The sequence below is a fragment of the Chlorocebus sabaeus genome, chromosome 12 (assembly GCF_047675955.1).
Source record: "Chlorocebus sabaeus isolate Y175 chromosome 12, mChlSab1.0.hap1, whole genome shotgun sequence".
NCBI lineage: Eukaryota > Metazoa > Chordata > Mammalia > Primates > Cercopithecidae > Chlorocebus > Chlorocebus sabaeus.
In genome coordinates this window covers 21616371-21640792 of record NC_132915.1, presented here as the reverse complement: position 1 = coordinate 21640792, position 24422 = coordinate 21616371, and the positions used below count along the sequence as shown (strand labels likewise).

General features: G+C 39.6%; 1 protein-coding gene across 5 annotated transcripts in view; it reads left to right on the top strand.

The window, feature by feature from the left end:
* Positions 1 to 24422, top strand: part of PCSK5 (proprotein convertase subtilisin/kexin type 5) — a 462318-nt gene that overhangs the window by 81196 nt on the left and 356700 nt on the right. For all 5 annotated transcript variants that reach the window (XM_037998500.2, XM_007969534.3, XM_007969533.3 and 2 more), the window contains exon 3: positions 15127 to 15240. In XM_037998500.2, coding sequence (XP_037854428.2) covers positions 15127 to 15240 — 114 coding nt within the window. The remainder of the gene's footprint in view (positions 1 to 15126; positions 15241 to 24422) is intronic.

Sequence of the window (24422 nt, the reverse complement as noted above, 5' to 3'; positions counted from 1 at the left end):
ATGGGATTGTTTGTTTTTTTTTCTTGTAAATTTGTTTAAGTTCCTTGTTCCTTGTAGATTCTGAATATTAGCCCTTTGTCAGATGGATAGATTGCAAAAATTTTCTCCCATTCTGTAGGTTGCCTGTTCACCCTGATGATAGTTTCTTTTGTTGTGTAGAAGCTCTTTAGTTTAATTATATCCCATTTGTCAATTTTTGCTTTTGTTGTGATTGCTTTTAACGTTTTCATCATGAAATCTTTGCCCACGCCTATGTCCTGAATAGTATTGCCTAGATTTTCTTCTACGGCTTTTATAGTTTTGGGTTTTACATTTAAGTCTTTAATCCATCTTGAGTTAATTTTCGTATAAGGTGTAAGGAAGGGGACCAGTTCCAATTTTCTGCATATGGCTAGCCAGTTCTCCCAGCATCATTTATTAAATAGGGAATACTTTCCCCATTGCTTGCTTTTGTCAGGTTTGTTGAAGATCAGATGGTTGTAGATATGTGGTCCTATTTCTGAGATCTCTGCTCTGGTCCATTGGTCTATGTGCCTGTTTTTGTACCACTATCATGCTGTTTTGGTTACTGTAGCCTTGTAGTATTGTTTGAAGTCAGGTAGCATGATGCCTCCAGCTTTGTTCTTTTTGCTTAGGATTGTCTTGGCTATATGAGCTCTTTTATGGTTCCATATGAATTTTAAAGAAGTGTTCTCTAATTCTGTGAAGAATATGCATGATAGTTTAATGAGAATAGCATTGAATCTATAAATTACTTTTGGCATTATGGCCATTTTCATGATATTGATTCTTCCTATCCATGAGCGTGGAATGTTTTTCTGTTTGTTTATGTCCTCTCTGATTTTCTTGAGCAGTGGTTTGTAGTTCTTCTTGAAGAGATCCTTTACTTCCCTTGTTGGCTATATTCCTAGGTATTTTATTCTCTTTGTAGCAATTGTGAATGGGAGTTCATTAATGATTTGGCTCTCTGCTTCTCTATTGTTGTGTATAGGAACGCTTGTGATTTTTACATATTGATTTTGTATCTTCAGACTTTGTTGAAGTTGCTTATCAGCTTAAGAAGTTTTTGGACTATCTCTCTCCTATTTTCTTTCCTCCTTCCCCCAGCTTTCAACTGTACAACTTTTAGTAAAGTGTTTGATTGGCTTCGATTAATCTCCAGGCTTTGAAATGTTGTGATAACCCAAAGAGAGAGAAAAAAGATGTGCTCCAACCTGTGCCATCAGTTGAAAAGATATTTCAGAAGGGAGTCCCTGTGCTCTATGGAAATCCATGGGTATGGATTTACGTCATCAGGGTTCTTGTTTCAGGTCCTTTACAATCATGTGACTGGGTTAAGTCACCTAACCCCACTATGCCTCAGTCTCTCTGGTAAAAAATGGATGATTCTTCCATGGCACAGTTTGGTGGCATTAAGGAAACAATAGGTAGAAATAGTTTATTTTGCATAAAACATGAAAAAAATTAAATAGTTATACTTTAAAGATTATTATAACCAGTGATTTCTCTACCCACTGGAAGTTAGAGTACCTGAAAAACAACCATCACCACCGACATTATTTACGCCTTGGCTTTGTGACAAAACTTCATTGATCTGTCATGAACCTGGGTCCAGATGCTCCTAACTGTAAATGACATAGGATTATTTTCTTCCTCTTTCCAGACTGAGAACTTTTGAAGTAGAGCTTGCTTTTCTGCTTTCTCCTAGGTGTTTAGGCCCTGCAAAACAACGGGGCCACCAATTATTCTTTGACTCAAAGAGCAGTGAATACAGTCATTCATTCTGTAAATCCCTCCAGAGCACCTACTTTGGGCAAGGCACTAGCATAGCCACCGTGGGGACTAGAGAAACTTGGAGACCCGGCCTTGGCCTCCTGGATCTCCAGTAAATCTAGTTAGAATCCTCAGCCTCCCTCTAGCCTATAGTCTCAGTCTCTATCCTCTACTTTCCTTCACTCTGATACTGAGCTGCTGAGTATTTACTATTATACTGAACAAAATATTTAAAGAGTAACACAGGTGCTAGAAATTTGACAGCCCTTCCTCAAGTCACTAATGCTCAGTAGGGTTGTTGGGAACTGTGGTCAAGGCCAGCTCTCATTTTAGTGCTGAGGGCCCAAATGTGCCAGGGTGGAACCCTTTTGGGGGCGGAGGGCCGAGGAGTGGATAGAGAGAACTGGTGATAGGCACCCCCCTTGGGTCCAGTAAACACATCACATTTCTGTGAACATTGACACAACAGACTCCAGGGTGAGCCATCCAAAACACACAGCGTGAAAGAAGGAAGCTTGGTGGGGGAGATTCGCTGCTCCTGGGTCTTCAGACTGAGAAAGTGTCAGGTTTGATGACAGTGATGAAAATGTGTTTTCTCTCTCCTTCTCTGAGCCTCAGCCCCAGGGCTCCTCTAATTGACTGTGGTGGGCATGGATTACGTGCTCAGGGTGAGGGAGGCCCAGTGAAGTGACTTGGCACTACTTTCTGCGACGCACATGGAGACTGCCAGGAAGCTGGGAGCTGGGGCGCTGCTCGCCTTCCCGTAGGGCTGGCGTAGGACCGACAGGAGCTCCAGCCGGTGCACTCATTTATCAGGCCTTCTTCCAGATTTTTATGTGCTATGACCTGCAAGTTTTGTCAAGCACCACCTCGCTGGAAGCCCCTACAGTGGTTTCTGAGGTGAGGGAATAGCACTCAAATTGAGAAAACATTCGGTTTGCCTCAGGCAACTGGATTTAGGGGAGAAAATGCCAGGGATTTTGGACAGCATTTTTCCCTGAGGCCGAAAGGCATGCTTTCCCCAACCCTGACCAAAGTAGCTGTTTGCTAAATATTTCAGAGGGTGATGATGGTGTTTAAGAGCTGCGACAATCCCAGTGTTTTTGGTTGCAAAACACCCCTGCCCTTTCTGCCAAGTGTAAGGTTAGAGTTCAGGAAAAAGGAAACTATAATGAAAACCCCAAGTCAGAAACCTTCCCCCAAGGCAGTCCCTTATCATTTATCTCTGTTTTGTGGGGGGGGGGGGGGCCCATGTTGGGGGTCTTCATTCACATTCCTCCTCACCAATGGCTTCATGCTACTTTTTAATTTATGTATTTTGAACTCATTTTTACAAACGTAGGTTAACCTCAAGGGGACAGAGTACACTTATGCAGACTTCACACATTTCCGTAAAAGTTGCATATTTATCTTGTAACAACAGAAAGAAAAGATTAATTTTTACCCATCTCCCTTTGATTCATAAAGCTAGAGCTTGCCAGCATAACAATTGGTCACCCCTTGACTTCTAAGATTTTAAATCTTGACAATGAAGAGATTGAAAGGTGCTGGAAAGATTTTAAAAACGTAAAACTGAAGCTCCCAGAGTATTGAGAATGCCTCTCATTTAAAAAGAGAAAGCGCAAAATGGATGAAATGAAAACTCCTGGTACCCAGCTCTGAACTTACACGCTCATACCATTCCCCCTCCCTCAGTTGTCCCACTGTGATCAAAACCATAGCAGTAGGAGCCATGGAAATTTAGAAACAATAGCCATTGCCATTTATATTTAAATAGCTAGGAGAAGACAGTATGTGCAATGGAGCTGAATTAGTCACAAGGGAAGAGTGTTTCTCTCCATAGAAATATAGCTTTCATGACCATTGCTTATGAGTTATGGAATTAAGTGGTATGTTGTATTGAGAAGCAAGATGCTGACATGCGTTTTGATATTTAGCAGATCACCCTATGTCCTGTGCTTGGAGAAATAATGAGAGCGCCCTTTCCTTTGCCAGCATTTGCCTCTTTTTTATACTAATCTCAGCTGAATTGAACAATTTCTCTACTCTGTACAAAATAAAGCTCCTCTTTGTATTCACTTGATATACAACTTGAGGGCATCCAATTTTTGCAAATACAGATCTGGGAATATCTGAAATGATTTAGGCACAGACTTGTGGGATTGGTCAAAGAACAAAAACCCATTAAGTGATTAATGCTTTGTTTTAAGGTAAAATTATCATTCTTGCAGTTATCTAAAACTTCAGCAATACTAAGAGCAGAGTGATGTAACATATATTTACTTTAAATGTTGAATAGATTTTATTAATTACATTGCCCTGGCTTTCAAATTGCTTAGAGGATGATTATTCAAAAGACAAATAAATGTAGAATGAAGTCATGCCACTGTGTTTTTAATGCAGTGATGATTTTGATCCTAGAGTGAAGCTGGAGGGAATTCTGTGTTGCCCAGTTCAATCTCTGAATTAAGACTGCGTTTAATCAAATGGTGTGAGTTTAACCCCAGGTGGCATTCAGACAGTAGAATTTGTTTTAGATACTTTAGAATTTGTTTCCTTTTAATATATGAGCAATTGAAATTGTTTTCAAATTTCCTCTTACTGATTACATGAGATGTCCTAAAGTTTAAAATGTAAGAACCTGAAATACAAGTTAGAAAATGGAAGGTTTGGGGGTATAATCTTTCCATTCAACAAGTGTTTAATGAGTTCTCATCACTGGCTTTTCCAACCCCCTGCTTCATGTTGGGCGCATACACTCAAACACCACACACACACACACACACACACACACACACACACACATACATATCTTTTTCTCTCTTTTCCCCCCTTCTCTCTCTTTTCACATAAATTAAATTCTTTTTACCCTCTGGAAGGCATCTTGGCATGACTAGGAATAAAGGAGCTATCCTTTTTTTTCTCCCCCAGAGGACAAATTAACTTGTCCCAAAGAACAAATATACTTGAGACAAATATAAAATAAGTGTCTTGCCTTTGAGGGATTTTAAGCAGGTTTTGAGAGCGGCAGCGTCAATGGAAAAATGAGCCCGAAGTCTTTGAAATTATCTTTCCTGGAAAGATAAAGTAAAGCCAAAAAAAAAAAAAAAATTGTCCTTACATGTTGTGAAAAACCAGTTGCTTGTGGGTATTACTACTAGCAGCCAAGATTAGTAGTCTTAAATTTAAATGTTTAAAATATTAAGTACTTTATTCAATATTTATGTCATGCCGTAATATTAATATTTTTATTAAATATTAATATTTAATATCAAAATATTAAAATTCAAATGTTTTAATGATATTTAATATTTAAATGTTAAAGAAATAGCCCCTAATTTATCAGTTTGGCACCTTTTTTTCAACTTAGCTATAAGACTTGATTGACAGTCATTTCTATGCTCCGTATATTTTCCCCGATGTAAGTACTTTTAAATTCATACTTCTTTTGCTGTGTGCTTTGATTATGGACTAGGCATTGACCATCAAAATGCTGGAGATGTCTTTTATTAGTCTGGGAGAATGCATCACTTAACATCATGGGTTTCATTGACTTGATTCAACCCTAGGCCTTTGCAGTTTATGAAACAACTGCTCATATCTATTTCCAGGTTCATATGTTTGTTTATAACTGCTTTTTTGTAATTGTCAAAAATTGGAATAAACCAAACTGTTTTTTAATGGGTAGATGGATAAGCATACATACAATGAAATTTTTTTGTAACTATTATTTTAAGTTCAGGGGTACTTGTGCAGGAGGTGCAGTCTCTTACGTAGGTAAACGTGTGCCATCCATGTTGGTTTGCTGCACAGATTGTCCTTTCATCTTGGTGTTAAATCCAGTATCCATTCACTGTTCTTCCTGATACTCTCCCTCCCCCAACCCGCCACATATTCCAGGTTCTTGACCTGTGTCAGCACCTACTTTGTTCTTCTGTGTTTATCCGTTTTAATTGTACCCACTGTCTTTTTTGCTTCTGGGATTTTATCTCTTTCCTTCTGAGATTTTGTCTCTTGAGATGGAGGCATTTCCTCCAGTCTTACCAGTAAAACAGGTAAGGTGGAGGAAGTGGCTCCTTCTCAAAAGATAAAAATATGTACAAGAGTGGGTTTCTTTTTTGTTGTTGTTTTTTAAGACAGAGTCTTGCTCTGTAACCCAGGTAGGAGTGCAGTGGTGTGATCTCAGCTCACTGCAACCTCCGCCTCCTGGGTTCAAGCGATTCTCCTGCCTCATCCTCCCAAGTAGCTGGGATTACAGGTGCCTGCCACCACACCTGGCTAATTCTTTATATTTTTAGTAGAGATAGGTTTTGCCATGTTGGCCAGGCTGGTCTCGAGCTCCTGACCTCAGGTGATCCACCCACCTTAGCCTCCCAAAGTGCTGGGATTACAGGCTTGAGCTACCGCGCCCAGCCAAGAGTGGGTTTCATGTGGGTGTCAAACAGAGAAGGGGTCAATGAAACATTAAAAACATAGAATTATATAAAGAAAGATTATATCCTTCATTAATATTTTTACATACTGTTCATTGCTAGTAACGTAATCATCCTTGTGCTACCATCTATCTGTTGTTGAAATACGAAACATTTTGTAACTTGATAGGATTAAGCCTAAATTTTTGGCTCCTTTTTTTTCACTCCCTTCTATTTAAAATTTCCCAGTTTTTCTTTTAATAAGGAGAAAATTTAGACATCCCTACCAAGAAGTGTATTTACCAGGTAAAAATATCCATTCACCTTACCTATTTCTTGAGGGCCTGTTGTCAACATTGCCTTTGGTACTAGGGATACTAAAGCGTAGTTTCTTTTGCCCCAGGCCAGTGGTAGAAACATGCAATAAAAACACAAGTTACTAAGTACTATGGGAGCTTGCATTTGTGAAGCACATTATAAGTGTGACCCTGTTAACAATACAGGTAATTCCATTTTACAAATGAGACTATAGAATACCAAGAATTTATGTGATTTGCCCAAGTGGCCGGACTAGTGATTGGTAGTTCTCTACCAAGAACTTGAGTAAAATGTTTTCCCAATTTGTTCTACACTGCCCATCTGTGGCAGAGTCTAGCCTAGCTCTGGGCACAGATGGAATCATGCTGCTATGGTAGGTGTGAAGATCACACACAGGATGTTTTTAGATATTTTAATAGCTCCAGAAAGAATTACTTTATTCTTATAAAACCTAATTTAATGTTAAATTGTTTAGCAAGATTCATCCAACAACTGATATTATTTCTTTTTTCATAGAGTTTCAGAGATGTTAATATCCAAAATCAAAGGATTAAGTCACTGTGTCTTCTGATTCCTAGTACAGGAATGGTCTACATCTGGTGGTGCACTAAGTTGAATTCTAGGCTTCGTTTGAATGTTTCCTTATTTTTTTCTGAGATGGAATTTCGCTCTTGTTGCCCAGGCTGGAGTGCAATGGCACAATCTTGGCTCACCGCAATCTCTGCCTCCCGGGTTCAAGCGATTCTCCTGCCTCAGCCTCCCAAGTAGCTAGGATTACAGGCATGTGCCACCACTCCCGGCTAATTTTGTATTTTTAGTAGAGACGGAGTTTCTCCATGTTGGTCAGACTGGTCTCGAACTCCCAACCTCAGGTGATCAGCCCACCTTGGCCTCCCAAAGTGCTGGGATTACAGGTGTGAGCCACCGCGTCTGCCCTGGGACACTTTTTATCACAGAGATTATTTTATAATTTCTCTGCTATTTAGATGGCAGCATTGATTGAATCTGTGATTTTTACTCCATAATTTTGTTGAAAAGACAGATGTTCATCAAAACCCTCTTAAACAAACAAACAAACAAACAAACAGTTCATACTGGCTAGCATCATAAGGGTACTACCTCCAGATCTGGGCAAGAGGGTTTTTGCCTAGGACCTCATGCTTTAGAGGGCCTTGCTTGATCCCTCTTTCAGCTGAGTTTATCACCATTAGCTGAGAAGTTGGTGGAGTTGTGGGGACAAGTGCAGCTTGAGCCTGTATCCCCCTTCTGGATTATATTCCGGGTACTTAGGAGCCTAGAGTAGGTTGACCAGATGGCTGGGCTTCTGCTTCCATGATCTGAATGAACTTCTTCCTTTGTCTGTCCACTGGAGGGCGAATGCAATACTGGTAGGCCTGAGAGATTGCAACAGTGAACTGGAAACAAAAATACGAAGGTATACAGTCATTCTAGACGGCTTTCTCATTAGCTGGTCACATTGCCTGTAATATCTTCTTTGAGAAATCTGCACAGATGGTTTCTCGTTATTCAAAATTCTATTAAAAGATCACATCTTTCAAAGAGGCCTTTCTTGACCACTTTACTTGAAATAGCCCCTTCCTCCGTAATCACTTTCTACCTCCTTACGTTATTTACTTTTTGCATCATTTAACATTTTCATCAATAACTGTGAAAGTCAATTGGCTGTTTTGTTCACTGCCGTTATCTGGAGAGCGCCTCCCACTTAGGAGCTACTCAATAAATATTTTTAGCATGAACAAAAATAAATGAAAGGGTCTTGAGGGTGGAAAGCACATTTTACTACTTTGATTGGATATAACCATTTTTTTTTCACATTCACATTTCATCTTATCAAAACTGGGGGAAAGAAACAAGCAACAAATTGGAAAATCAGATTTTTAGAAGTAGGTACATAATAGGGGACTAGCTTAAGGGGAGAAATATGATGTTAATTCTTTGAAAGTGAGTAATGTAATTAGAACAGTAACACTATGAGTTTTTCTATAAACAAAATATAGCGAGATTAAATTGATAACATACGTTTCTAAAATTTTGGCTTCCTTAGAGAAAGCCAACTAAACATAAAATTTTACAGCAGAGTCCAGTTTTTCAGTTTGGCCTGTATTTTCTTCGGTAACACTGTTCTGAATGTACATGCAGTGTTTATTTCACAACTTCCCTCTGAATGACCTTTCAAAAATTATATGATTTTTCACATTCATGACCAGATGTTTTGTCTAATAGAAGCATCTGATGTTTGCAGTCATCAAATAAGATTCAAAATGCCTGTTTCAAGTAAATCAAGTAAAATTCTCCATCACATCAAAAGTAAGACTTTATTTGGTTCACAAGTAGCTTTATGAAATAAACAGAATTTAAACAATCTTGATAATTTTTTTCTTTAAAAAGGTGACAAAATAACAATGCCAGTATTTAAAAACTAATTAATGATAAGTTGCTAGATGGACCACAATTTAAAGTATGGAATATCCTTGTCTAACAAATACTTTTACTAAATTCTCTGATTTTTTTTTTTTTCCTCACTGGTTAGCTTTGATTTTTATTATTATTATTATTATTATACTTTAAGTTCTAGGGTACATGTGCATAACGTGCAGGTTTGTTACATATGTATACTTGTGCTGTGTTGGCGTGCTGCCCCCATCAACTCGTCAGCACCCATCAACTCGTCATTTACATCAGGTATAACTCCCAATGCAATCCCTCCCCCCTCCCCCCTCCCCATGATAGGCCCTGGTGTATGATGTTCCCCTTCCCAAGTCCAAGTGATCTCATTGTTCAGTTCCCACCTATGAGTGAGAACATGCGGTGTTTGGTTTTCTGTTCTTGTGATAATTTGCTGAGAATGATGGTTTCCAGCTGCTTCCATGTCCCTACAAAGGACACAAACTCATCCTTTTTTATGGCTGCATAGTATTCCATGGTGTATATGTGCCACATTTTCTTAATCCAGTCTGTCACTGATGGACATTTGGGTTGATTCCAAGTCTTTGCTATTGTGAATAGTGCCGCAATAAACATACGTGTGCATGTGTCTTTATAGCAGCATGATTTATAATCCTTTGGGTATGTACCCAATAATGGGATGGCTGGGTCTTGTGGTACTTCTAGTTCTAGATCCTTGAGGAATCGCCATACTGTTTTCCATAGTGGTTGAACTAGTCTGGAGAGGATGTGGAGAAATAGGAACACTTTTACACTGTTGGTGGGATTGTAAGCTTTGATGTTTTGATCAGAGTTTTTCAAAAATTTGTAGGATCTGTTGCCTTTGGATTTTAGAACTTCTTGGAACCGCATGTCAGTACTAAAATGTTTTCTTCAGCCCTTGCTTTCCATAGCAAAAATGTGTATGTCCATTATCCACATAACTCATACTTAAAAACAAAACCCAAAGTGCTCTATTTCGTTTTCAAAATCAAAGAAGAAAATAGAGGGGAAGTATTTTTATGTTCTTTTCCCTAAATTGGTCAAAGCTAGTTAGTTCAAAAAAGATACAAAATATGGAATACCACCTATTTTATTTCCTGGCAACTGTTTCATTCAAATCATAGAGTAACATATAATTTACTACACTCATTTATGAATATTAATCTCGCATTTTCACAGAATGAGTTAAGATCATTGATCAACTAGAACATCGACCTCACCTGTCTGTTGTTTTTAACAAAATGTTTATTCCTAGTCAAACCAGAGAATTAGACTCTCTAGATAAAATTTCAAAGCTGGAAGAAAGAGAGTAGAGGGCACATTTAGTCTACCTTCCCTCATTTTACAGATAAAAGAGGCCCACAAAGATTTTTGCAAGATCACAAAGGTGACTGGTAGCTAATCTAAGATAATGACCAAGCTCTTCCAAATCCAACTCCTTTTTCTTACTTTACCCAACTTTTCTTAATATTTAAGTTGTGTTGGAATATAATATAAAATCATCTAAGGCACTTTTTATGTATCTTTTTTTCTCATTAACTGCTTTTCAAAGAAATATGCTGTGATTTAGACATGTAGTCTTTTTTTTTAGCAACAGGATCTCACTCCGCCACCCAGGCAGGAGGACAGTGCCTTGATCATGGCTCACTGCAGCCTCAAACTCCTGGGCTCAAGTTATCCTCCCACCTCAGCTTCCTCAGTAGCTGGGACTACAGGCTTATGTCCCCACACCTGGCTACTTTTTTAAACATTTTTGTTTGTTTGTTTGTAAAGATGAGAGTCTTGCTATGTTGTCCAGGCTGGTCTTGAACTCCTGGGCATAAACCATTCTCCTGCCTCGGCCTCCCAAAGTGCTGAGATTTTAGGTGTGAGCCACTGGGCCCAGGCTTATTCATATTTGAAATTGGTTTTTGATTGTATGATAATGTGTATAGGTAACATATTCCCATGGATCAAAAGTAACAAGATGTAAAGGGGCATACAGTAGAAGGTCTCCCTCTTATCCCTGTATCCAGTCACTAGTTTTCTACCCAGAAAGCAACCAGTTTATCAGGTTTTTTGTGTATAATCACTTTAGAGAGATGCCAAAAATATAGTATCCCTTTAAACCATTTGTAACTTATGTTTTTTTTCCACTTTAACTGTGTCATGGAGATGATTCTCTGTCAGTACGTTAAGACCATTTCATTCTCTTTTATGGTTGTATTGTACTTTACTCCATCATACAGATATGTTATCATTTATTATATTAGTCTCTATTGATACATATATTTAGGTTGCTAACAGTTTTTGGTTCTTAACGGCAGTATTTTAGTAAATAACCTCGCACATTCACATGTGTACATAGGTAGGATAAACTCCTAAAAATAGAATTACTTCTTTCACCCTTTTTAAAGGAATTGTTTAATTAACCTCCAGAGTTGTACACGTTTCCATTCCCCTCACCATTATGTGACAATGAACCTTCTCCCATTCCCCCACTAACAGTATGTTATCCACCTTTAGCTTGTTTGTATCTGAAAGGTGAAAAGTGGTATCTCAGTTTGGTTTTACTTGCTTTTGTCTTAATATGCATGAGGCTAAGTGTATTTTATATAAGAACCTGATTTACCTTTTCAGAGGTTTCTCTACCCGTATGTTTTGCTGCTTTTCCTGTTGAATTGTTCTCTTATTAATTGTTGAAACTCTCTCTGTGTTAGGGAGATAGTCTTTTGTTCATGGTAGGAGCGATACACTTTTGCCCAGTTTGTCTTTTACCTTCCCTGTGATGTTTTGTGTTTGTTTTTTTTGGCCATGTCATTCACATTATTTTCATGTAGTTAAATTAGTCAGTGTTTCTAAATCATCTTTTTGGTTTGTGTTATACTTAGATACAATCTTCCACTCTGAGATTAGTTTTAAACATCTCTCATATTTCTTATAATACCTTTACATTTAAATATTTGATTCATTTGAAATTGATTCTGATCTAAGACATGAGAAATGCCTTCAGCTTTATTTTTTTTTTCCAGTTGGTGGTTGTTCCAACCAACGTGTTCCAAAACATTTATGAAGTAATTTTTTTCCCTCCTTATTTAGAATAATCCCATTATCATATACTGTATTCTTACATGTTTTGAGTCAATTTCTTGACTTTCTATGCTATTACACTGGTATATCTGTAGACATTTGCTACTAGTATGTGTTTTAATTATTAGCATAATACTTTTTAATATCTAAAGGGCTGATTCCCTATCACTGCAGGATGCATTTTTAAAGCAACAGCATAATTTGTTTCCCATTTATATTTATGTAATAACTTACATGATTTATATTCATATGATCACATTTTTTCTCCTCCTGTTGCTTTCCCCATGTGTAGTATCAGAAAGCTGGTAAATTCCAAAATAATGAGATACAAGTTCAGCTGAGATTATGAGGCCGGGCTTCCCATAATTGTCAATGAATGTGTTTTGGATCTTATAAAGGAGGACATCTTTAGACAAAGGTTCTTAAGCAGCAAATGCTCAATGTTTACTTGGACCAAGGTCCAAAGGGAAGAGAGTACTGTGAATAGAGGGAGGGAGTGTCCCTGAAATCATATGGCACATGTATGTTTAAATTAACAAAGGATAGACTGACGATTTCAAAGGTTCTGTAGCTTTTACACTCTGGATTAACTGTAGTTCCTTAATGTGTTGGAAATAGAACTTTCAGAAGTTAAGCCAGTGAGGCAAAACACACAATAATTCCCTTCTCCTAGGCTGACCATAGTTTTATGAAAATGAATTTTTAAGTATCTTTTCTTTGCATGAGGCTTCTTGGCAAGAAATAAAATCTGTATAATGCATTACCTCTGGCTTTTTCCTTAAAGAGCTCAAGGATAGACATATGGATAATAGCTTAAAAATATAAATATGGTCTTTCCAGTCATAGAAACCTTCCGATCCAAGAGGTGCTTTTCCCACTTTCCAAAAAATACAGGGCTATATACACATACCCATAAGGCACCAAGGCAAAATACATGGTATTTGACGCTAAAAAAAAAACCCACTGAACTTTTCTTGAGTATTGCAGCCCTGTGATCAGACAGAGTGACTTGTAGTCAAATCTAGATGCCAAGTTGCTGTGTCACCTTCTAGCCAGTAAGTCCTGTAACTAAGCATTTTTGTTTGGTAAAATTATAGAAGGGATGCTGTTGGGTAAGATATTTTGTTCTATTTTGGTACCTATAGTTCGTCTAGGAAAATGGCTGTCACTTGGTTTTCTCACATACTTACTTCATTTGTCTGTTTGAATGTGTGCACAGGGAGAAGTGAGTATTTATAGTGTCTTTCTAAGGAACAGTTATCCACTCCCACCCCAGGATAGACTTTCCTGATCTCTAGCAGTCTCTTTAATGAGTCCACACTGGGGGAGGCATGATACTTTCTGGTTTATGCACATATATAGGTTGACAGTGTGGAATTTATGAATGCTTCATTAGGAAAGGCCACTGCCAATATAGGATTCGTTTTGAAAAGAGTTGTCTAAGCAGCCTTCTTTTACCAAGCATGCAAATATGAACTTGTTAACTTTATTGGGATAAGACTTACAGATAGTAATATAAGGATTACAAGTTGTATAGTCAAAATCATCATAAATAGTCTAAGTAATACAGTGATAAGGCCTGTGTCAGATGTCATTCATGGAGGTAAAGATATTTTTATGAAGTGGAGAATTGTGGAATACTTGTTACATTTCCTTGATAAAGTGTAAGTCCTTCAAAGTTAAAAGCAATTCTTGCTCATCTTCGTATTTCTAACACAGTACCTAGCACTTGTTTGTTGAATGAATGAATGAGTGAATGAACTGCATTCCTTAGATTTTTTGAAATGAAGAGGTTAAAATGTTTCCTGGAAATAGAAAATGTACATGCACACCCATCGTTGCTGCTCTACTTTGATTGAGAAGGATGCCTTAGGATCCCTTCTCCTCCGGTAATCTTTTAATGGAGTAGGTGAGAGAGGTTTTAAAATGTTCACTGAATGGCTGGATATGGAATTACAGCAGTGGACTACAAAGTCCGCTTCGTCCCCACTCATTTTTTAATTCCGTTGTAGAGAGGAGGGATAAATGGTGGAATAAAACATTCCAGAGCATTGTGACTAAATGAGCTATCACCAGAAGAAATCAACCAAAGGAGCATTTGGGCACAAATTGAAGAACGCCACCAGGGCTGAGTCTGCATTGGAGACATCCCACTAAAACTGCAACATGCTTATTTTTGTGTTGCCATAAGGATAATCTGTTTTAAAGAAAGTGTTCCCATACATACCCCTACCACTAGGTTATAAATTCTGCATTAGACTCAAGGTTTCTGGTTACTTTGTTTAAATCAGTTTATAACTAAATATTGAGACTTTTCTCAAATAGGGCGTGTTTGAATTTTAGAGCTGGCAGGGAGCCTGTGGCTCAGGAAATTGAGTGGCTTCTCCAATTTTGTGCCAGAGATAGGACTAGGGATTTGATTTGGTTTTTCTAATTCTCCAAATAGTGCTTTTCCACCGCACGGTGTTGTAGAAAGCCATTTTTAAAAAATTGTGATCCTGGAGCATTTTGCTCCCAGAAAGTTTAAAAAAAATGATGCATACTTGAAGTCAGGAATTATAAACTGTGGCATGTGGAACAAAATCCAGCCTGGTTTTGTATATAAAGTTTTATTGGAACACATTCACACCCATTCATTTATATATCATCTATGGTGCTGCAGTGGCAAAATGAGTGATTGCATCAGAGACCATGTGACCTGCAAAGCCTAAAATATTTATTTTTTGGACCTTTATAGAAAAAGTTGACTAGCCCTTGGCTTAAAGTAAGGATGAAAAATTACCTTAAAAGTTAACATTACCAATTTTTAGTAAATTGGAAGTAAATAGGATTTCTGAGAAAGCAAAAAGGTTAGCTTGTTGTTGAGAGATATAAATAATCTATACATAAAAAAAACTAAAATCCCTACTTTCATTAAACAAACAAACACAAAAAACCCTGGGTTTCTAAGGAATCTCTGAGCACTTAGACTCAGAGATTTTAGCTGCCACAATGAAACCTGTGACTTAAATAGCATTGACTTAAGATGGGAAATGCCTCAGACTGTCATTTATGTTGTACTAACCCTGATGGAACATGAATACTCACCAAATGTCCTTCTTGGCAGGTGGAATGGATCCAACAGCAAGTGGTAAAAAAGCGGACAAAGAGGGATTATGACTTCAGTCGTGCCCAGTCTACCTATTTCAATGATCCCAAGTGGCCCAGCATGTGGTATATGGTAAGCTTGCTGAGGAAGCCTGGCCTAGGGCCATGTCATCCAGTTTTGTATTGTATGCAGAGAATCTACTGGACTTGGGAGGACACAGAAATACTGACCAGGGATTATTTCCTGTCTTAATACCCACCATTTGAGATTGGTTAATGGCCTATGATGCTGTCTGGATTTTCTTTCTAACTTAGCTTGTTGATTATAATAAAGAGAAAAAGAAGGGAGCTCCGATTCACAGAAATTCTGTTTGAGAGCTTACTTTGTGCAGTAGCTTTCTAAGTTTGGGCCAGAGGATAGAAAAATATGCAAAGGTGCACACACCCTTAGACCTATCAATAATCATGTTCACCTCTGATACACATTTACTCCACCTTAAAACTAGTCTGGCTAATGCATACTGGTTCTTGAACATCATTGAAATGACTCTACTGATAAGTAACAGACCCCAAACTTATGTCATCTAAAATGTATCCTCTCACTTTAGGTAATAACTTTGTAAAAGTAGACCAGGAAAAGAAATCATTGGAAAGTGTTCGATTTGGTAGTTCATGGTTCAAGCAAAAGATTTTTCAGTGAAGGAAACTTACTTAACATGTTGGGAAGAGTAATCCACCAGTTCACTTGGCATGGCCTCCTTTGAAAACATACATCTCTAATCTCTTAGGGATTTTAGGTCGTGATCCCTGAGAAATGAATTTGAATACGTTACGTACTCTTACTCATGAAATCCACATGTCACCAATTTGCTCTATGATGTGTAAATCACCCTTTTTTCTGTCTTGAAAGTTTTTATGGCTAAACTTTGCCAGCATATTATTCACTATACTACTTTAGCTGTTGTATTCCTGTTTTAGTTTTTGTATTCCTGTTCTTGCTTTTTTACAAAATGTCTCCAAACTGAAAGAAGGACATGAATCCATAGCCTTCCCATAGCTGCCTCACGCTTTCCTGGCTCCTTGCCTCCCATTCCTTCTGCTTGGAGTACGTTCACTGCCCTTCCCCACCTCCTTGGGGCAGGATCCCCTGTCCTCAGAGCCCACACCTGAGGCTGACTGCTCTGGAAGCCCTTCCCTATGTTCCTGTCTTTTATCATTTTCCCTCCTCTCGTCTCTTGGACCCTCTCCCAGCTGCTCATGGCATCCATCATGGCACTTTACACTGTAGTTATTCATATTGTTTTTTAACCTTCCCTGTTGGACTTGGGGGTCACTTGATGGCAAGCTCTGCATCTTGATCCCTTTTTATATCTCCCCAGAAACCTAACCCAGCACCTTGTAAGGCTGGGAATTTGTGCTTATTTTGAGATGGGTGAATGTGGCTAGTATTTCTCTTAATTTCCCTTTTCTTGATCTTACCCAGAAACGAAAGGTTATGGAAATATTTCGGACCCCAAACAGAATTTTACACAGAAATCTTTCTCATGTTTAAGGGGAAAAAAGGGAGGAATCTTAAAGCTAAGTTCAAGGGAAGGTGGGAATCTAAGCATCATTTCGGTGGGAATCCCCTGAGGGACAGTAAGATAGGTGGCAGCTTATTAGCCCCAACACCCACAGAGAGTGAACCCCAAGGGAAGGCATTGGAGGGAGCACTGGCAGGAGCTAAGGAGCTTTGTCTGCACTGACAAAATGATAAGAATGTAATGGGATTAAGATATAGGAGGAAGCAAAGCTGTCTCTACACCCCTGTTTATAAGACCAGGTTGAGAGAGACCCTCTTTGCTTGTTCTCGTAGGAAAGAGCCAAATTGCTGTCTATGCATGATCCACTGGACAGTAGAACTATCTGGCACCCTTCCCTGATCCTCTCATCACCCCAGCAGGGCAGACTGCACTCTAGCAGGAGCCATGACCAAGGCTTTAGCCCTTTGGCTAGCCTGGTGGCTGAAGGTTTCAGTGCCTGCATAGTGAGATCTTGTCACTCTAAGAACCACTATTATTTCATGTCTTTCTGACATGAGGAAAGACTGAGAAAAGAGCTTTTGATTGACCATTTAACATGTTGGGTGTTTTACAACACGTATTTGATGATAATATTACAAATAGGTAACATTTATTGAGCACTTACTATGTGCCAGGCAGTGTGCTAAGTCTTTATGAGGTTTTTGTTTTGTTTTTTTTTTTTCTTTTTGGAGAGAGTCTCGCTCTGTCAGGCTGCAGTACAGAGATGTGGTCTTGGCTCACTGCAGCCTTGACCTTCTGGGCTCAAGCAATCCTCACATCTCTGCCTCCCAAATAACTGGGACAACAGGTGTGCACTACCATGCTTGGTTAATTTCTGTAGTTTTTGTAGAAGAGGGGTTTCACCGTGTTGCCCAGGCTGATCTTGACCTCCTAAACTCAAGTGATCCTCCCACCTTAGCCTCCTAAATAGCTGGGACCACAGGTGCATGCCACCATGCTTGGTTAACTTTTAAATTTTTTGTAGAGACATGGTCTCACTGTATTGCTCAGACTGGTCTTGAACTCCTGGGCTCAAATGATCCTCCCACTTGGCCTCCAAAGTATTGGGATTACATGTGTGAGCCACTGTGCCTGACCATGAATGCTTTTCTAATGCAAGTGGAACAAATGCATGCGTTAAAATTGGCCCTAATTTTAAAATGAGAAATCTGTGAGGCTTATGAAATTTAGTTAACTTACCTAAGATCACCAAGCCTGAACGTGGTGGAGATGCCAAGGCAGGCAGGTTGATGCAGAGTCCATGGGATTAGCACAGCATCCTGCCTCCACCCTTCTGCTATTTACGGGTGCTGTGAGGAAGCCTCTGATCTATCCAGAGAGAAATGACTGAAACACACATGACAGAATGGTGGGTCCCCTGTAGGATGAACAAAGTATCTTGAGGACAACCAAAGTGCTTTACAGATTCCTGTTAAATGATTACTTTCCCTTAATAAAAGGGATGGGAAGCAGGTTCCATACCTTACGCTTCTCTGTTAGGACAGAACGAGAGGCAAGACTCTCAGATCTGCAAAGCTGGATGCCCATCCCCATTGCTTCACTTAGAATCTCCGTGATTGAATTGGTCCAGCTCTCCTCAACTGTAACATGAAAGTGTCTAGCTCTTATGTATGAGTGGTGTTTTGCTGCATAACAAAACTTAGTTTTGTTAGAACTTAGTTTTTAAAACAATTATCTCCCAGCCTGGGCAACACAATGAAGCCCCATCTGTACCAGAAATACAAAATTTAGCTGGGCGAGGTGTCGTGCTCCTGTGGTCCCAGCTACCTGGGAGGCTGAGATGGGAAGACGCCTTGAAACCTGGGAGGCAGAGGTTGCAGTGAGCCATGATTGCGCCACTGCACTCCAGCCTGGGTGACAGAATGAGACCCCCTCTCAAATTAAAAAAAAACAAAACAATTATCTCATAGATTCTGAGGGTCAGGAATTCAGATAGAGCCCAGGGACAATGACTTTCCTCTGTTCTGGGATGTCTGGGGCTTCAGCTGGAAGACTCAAAGTCTTGGTGAGATAGACTTCAAGGTGGCCCAGTCACAAGGCTGGCACATGGGTTCCTCGCTATGTGGGCGTCACCACAGGGCTGTGTGAGTGTCCACTTGACATAGTACTGGCTTCCCAGGCAGGTGATCCAAGAGGTCATGTTGGAAGTGGTGATGTCTTTTATGACATGTAACCTCAGAAGTCACAGACCCTTATTTCTGTAGTTTTCTATTGGTCACAGGAGTCAACATTGATTCAGTGTAACAGGGAATATGTATGGGTGATGTACTAGGAGGTAAGGAGTGCTGGGAGCCCTCTTGGAGGCCGGCTACCACAATTAAATGGAATTTTTAATGAGAAAACTTTAACACAGTACCTGACACCAGAAAACCCTCAGTCAATCGTAATTGTTGTTATTCTCTGACTTCTTAATTGCAATACGTGGTAGTTCCTTTTTACCTTTGATTTAAATTAGTGAAGGAAGGGTGAGAGCCCATGTCCAGTGGGCATTCTTTGGAGTACTGTTTGGCAGCACATCACTGACACAACCCAGGCAAGGTGCTGATATCCTTCTTCCTTTTCCTGAGCCCTGGAGCTGCTGCAGTGTATCTGACCTCCGTAGGGTCCTGCCTCCAGCTCGTTAGCCTGGGCCCGTTTCTGTCATTCAATATTTATCACAGGAGAATGGAGGTTAAAGAACGGCATGAAGTGTGCCTGAGTGTCTCTTTTAATTAACTTAAAAGGTCTTCCCATGTCGCTCCTCCCCTTGGAAACTGGTGTGCAAAATCATGATGTCTAGCCTTGAGGCTTGGGCAACATATTCAGGGAAAAGTGCTTTTATGAGTTTGTTATGGATATGATAGCTGTATAATTGCTGCTCTATCCTGACATACTGTGTTGAGTAGGAGTTGGAGGGTTAGTCCTAGAAATTTAACTCACTTCTTGTTGCATTGACAAACGTCTCCTGCATCTATTATTTGTTAGACATGGTGCTAAGCACTGAGAGTTTAGAAAAACATGGTTTGTGCCTCCTAAGATTAATAAAGCGGGTGAGGAATATATAAGCATCAAAGAAAACTTGACTGGGCAAGCATCTCCCTGCTAAAAGTTTCTCTGGGATCATGTGCATACATCTAGCCTCTGCTGCCTGGACATTGGCCCGTGATTTTTGCTTGCAGATTTGTTTCTTCCATTAGAAGCTCCTGCAGAACTGTTAAACAAATCCAAGCTTGGGCCTTCCTTTAGGTTTTGGTGTGGAGTGGGGCTAAGGCAGTGGGATTTCATCAGAATTCCCCAGGTGATTCTAACATGTAGTATGTAGTAAATGCTCAATAAATTCTGATTGAATAAATAGATGAGCAAACTCTGTAATAAAAGCAAACCTGTGTCATTTCCATGGTAGAGGACGCTTAGTGTGTGTCAAGCATTTTGCCACACTTTCATGTGTATTATCTTATCGCCAGTGTTCCAGTGAGTTAATAACTACAGTTATTATCTTCATGTTATAGATGAGGAAATGAAAGCAAAGTTAAGTCACCTGCCCAAAGTCACACCATTTACCAGGGACTGACCCTGGTGTTCAAACTCAGTCATTTACTTGTAACATAATTCTACATCATGCTCCATAAAGGACAGGCATTAGAATCACCTGGAGGTCTTCTTAAAACTTGCCTACCCTCCAACCCCCAGCACAGAATCTGGGAATTTGTATTTCTAGCAAGTTTCCAATTGATACTGATGCTGGGGTCTCAAAACCCCTTTGAGACACCACTTTCCTACCGTATTTAAACCCAAGTTTGTGTGAGCACAGCCTCCCAGTTATCAGATGGGGAAAGAAAGGCTTTTAAAATTATGGGGCATTTTAAAGCACACTTGGTCAATTTAACTTTTTCTTGATCTTATACCTTCCTCTTACTGACACAATTTTCTATTTAGAAAGCTGGCAGCTCTAATATGAGAAGATGTTTTCACTTTACCTTCACTGATTGAAAATACCCTTGGCTTATATATTCTTTCAAGCTTCTCCAGAGACAAAGGATATCTGATAGGAAAGGTCATGAGGATTTGGCCACATCTTTGGGAACTCAGTGTAATAGAATTGGTTTTAAGGTACCTAGCTGATACAATGAGCCATATTTTCACGACTAAAGAAAACTCAGTTTGACTCTAGAGACATCAAGGTGAAGTAAGACTCTTCCCCAAGAATCTGGGACTATCAATTGAGAAAGTTCAGGGAGTTAAATATTTTTAAAATTATAAAATATTTAGGATGTTCAAGACAGCCTAGGCAACAGAGTGAGATCCCCTCTCTAAAAAAAAAAGTAAAATAATAATTAAAAAATAAGCTAAGCGTGGTGGCATGTACCAGTACTTCCTGCTACTTGGGAGGCTGAGGCAGGAAGATCACTTGAGTTGGAGGTCGAGGCTCCAGTGAGCTATGATTGCACCATTGTGCTCTGACCTGGGAGACAGAGCAAGACCCCATCTCTAAAAATCACAAATAAATAAATATTGAAATGGCTGTCCACCCACTCCCAAACTGAGGAATGGAGTATCATCTATATAATTGAAGTCCTTTGTGATCTCTATTTTAGTAGCATCTCTTCATCCTCTGCAGAGTCTACTTGCACTGAATTCAAAATACATTGTGAGGGTTCTCCCTTGTTGGTGGGAGGCTTCTCTTTGTAGGAGGGCTTATTCAATTTACAATAGACGTGTGTTTTTGAAATCAACATGAAATACACATTCATACATGAAATTCAACAGCTGGGCTATTGCATAGTCCCAAAATGACAACTTAGAAATGACACTTGGCTAAAAATGTGAGTTTATTAGAAAAGATATTTTATTCCTTTAGTTATGTAAATATTTCATTGCTGAAGGAAATTGATGTCGCATTTATGGTATTTCAAGTTTAACTGTTAGCCAATAATGATTTTGGAGAAGCCCGTAGTAAATAACTTTAAATACACATACACACACACACACAATTTTTTTTCTGCCTCACAGAAGGACTCAGAAGTGTTTCTATTTGACTCTCAGACTCTAGTAATTCATGTCTGGTACTCCTGACTCATCATCCTAGTTAGCACTGTAGAACTTTTTGTGATGAATATTGGGTGGCCTATTTAATATGCATTATTTAAAGGCAGACTGTAATAAATGGATTCATTTTTGATGCACTACCTCAGATTTCATGAACGCTCTCTGGGTGGTTTTTCTGAGGGGGGAAAAAATTCATATTTGTCGATCAGCAGAGTGAAAATTAGCTGAGTTCGGTTATGCATGTGGGGCATATCTGCCAAAAGCTATGAACTAGCTAGGATAGTAATTGTGAAAAATGATTTTAAGCCCCATGGCTTTTTCTCAGCCAACTGGATGGTGTTCAGTACTCCATGAGTTTGAGACATCACTGTCTCTGTGGTTGGCACACATTTTTCTAATGATTTATACTGTCATTTGACTCATAAAATCTGGTGGAGTTTGTGGCATTATTGTCCTGGCAACTTGGAAATCGTCCTTTTAAGACACCCTATTTAGCTGTTTTAATTGAAAATGCAACATGGTAGACATCTGCAACCATGTGGCACATTCTGATGCAAGCAGGAGACCTCCTGAGAAAGGACAGATGCCAGCTAGGCAGTAAATAATGAACTGGTAGGAACTCGTAAGAGTTGAGATGTAGTTTTGTTGTACTGGTCCTAGCTCTGTGACCTCTAGAAAGGTATTTTTCTCTCTCAACCTTAGTTCATTTGAAAAACTGAGGAATCTGGACTAGATACTTTCTTAAGACCATTCCTGCTTGAACATCTAGTTCTACATGGCTAATTGTACTGCATATTGAGCCTAGAGAGATCACGTACCGTCAATGGGCCCATGTCTTGATCTCCAGCCAAGAGCTACCCCATGAGATGTATACCGTGCTTTCACGACATTACTAATTCACAGTCAATATGTACCTTGTTTCCGAGATCCCAAGACCACCTACAAATTTGGTAAATCACTAGGAAGACTTACATGACTCATCATGTAGTCATACTCATGGCTATGATTTATTTCCTAAAAAGGGTACAAAGCACAATCAGCAGAAAGGAAAAGCACATGGGGTGAAGTCTGGAGGAAACCAGGATCAAGCTTCCAAGAGACTTACGTTAGTAGATCACACAGAAAGCACCTAGTTCCTCTAGCACTGAATTGTGACCACACAGGTGAAATGCTGTCTACCAGGGAAGCTCATTAGAGACTCAGTGCCCAGTATTAGGAGATGGTCTCATAGGCATCCCTTGCCCACCATGTACCAAAGTTCCACAGTTACAGAAGAAAAGCAGGTGTTCACAATAAACCGTATCATTTGTATAAACGGTTTAAGCACAGTGAGCAATTCTAACTGGGGAATGGCAGGAACCCTCCTGAAACGCAAGTTCCCAGATGCCAACCAGCCCAACCTTGCACACAGGACTTTCAAAGGCCACCAGTCTCAGGTCTGCTATGTCAACTCCTCTGCACTTTTCCAAACCAAATTCATGATCTTACCCCCCAGATTTACCTGCTTCCACTGTTTCTGCTCTTAGCGAGTAGAGAGAAACCTGGATGTCATCCTTGACTCTACCCTTAAAGCCAATCCACCACCAAGTCAAAGCTGTTTTACCTCTTGAGTCAGTTGCCATCTTCCCTTCCCCGCCATCGTCTCTTAACTAGACTACTACAACAGCTAGTTATCCACCTCCCAGTTTCTTTTTTCTTTTCTCTCTCTCTCTCTCTTTCTTTTTTTTTTTTTGTTTTTTTTTTTTTGTTTTTTGTTTTTTGTTTTTGAGATGGAGTCTTACTCTGTTGCCCAGGCTAGAATGCCGTGGCACAATCTCAGCTCACTGCAACCTCCATCTCCCAGGTTCATGCAATTCTCCTGCCTCACCCTCTCAAGTAGCAGGGACTACAGGCACGTGCCACCACGCCCGGCTAATTTTTTATATTTTTAGTAGAGATGGGGTTTCACCATGTTAACCAGCATGGTCTCGATTTCCTGACCTTGTGATCCGCCCGCCTCGGCCTCCCAAAGTGCTGGGATTACAGATGGGAGCCACCACAACCGCCCCCACCTCCCAGTTTCTACTTCTGAACTCTTCCGGTCTGTTCCTCATACAGTAGCCAGAGTGATTATTAAAACCCCAAACCAACCAACCAAAGAAAACACCTCCCCATGTAGTCACTTCCCTTTGCTTCACTTCTGAAAAGACTTCCCACTGTTTTAGGAATAAAAACCCAAATCCATGCCATTGCCTTTAAGGCCTCACGTGATTTGTTCTCTGCTCACCTCTCCAAACATCTTGCAATACTTTCTACTTCACTTTCTGCTTTCAGCCCATAGGCCTTATTTTTCTTCATAGAACATACCAAATTCCTTGCCTTCACAGATCCTGTACACATGGTCTCTGCCCGGATGCTTCTCCCGTGTCCCTCTGTTGGGTTAATTCCAGTGCTCCCTTGAGATTCCCATAATATTGAGTAGCCAGGTCACCCACTCCATTTGCTGTGTCACCATGCACACCTCTTTTTGTGTATTTAATGTAGTTATAATTTTCCATCTGTGTGTGTGATCGTGTGATAACTATCTTTCCCATTAGATATGTTCTATGGAGGAAGAAACCATAAAAATCATCATGGGAACCTTAGTGACTCCCAGAGTTCCTGATATAAAATAGGCCTCTATAAATATGTGTTGAATGAGTGAATGGATTAATAAAGCATGAATAAA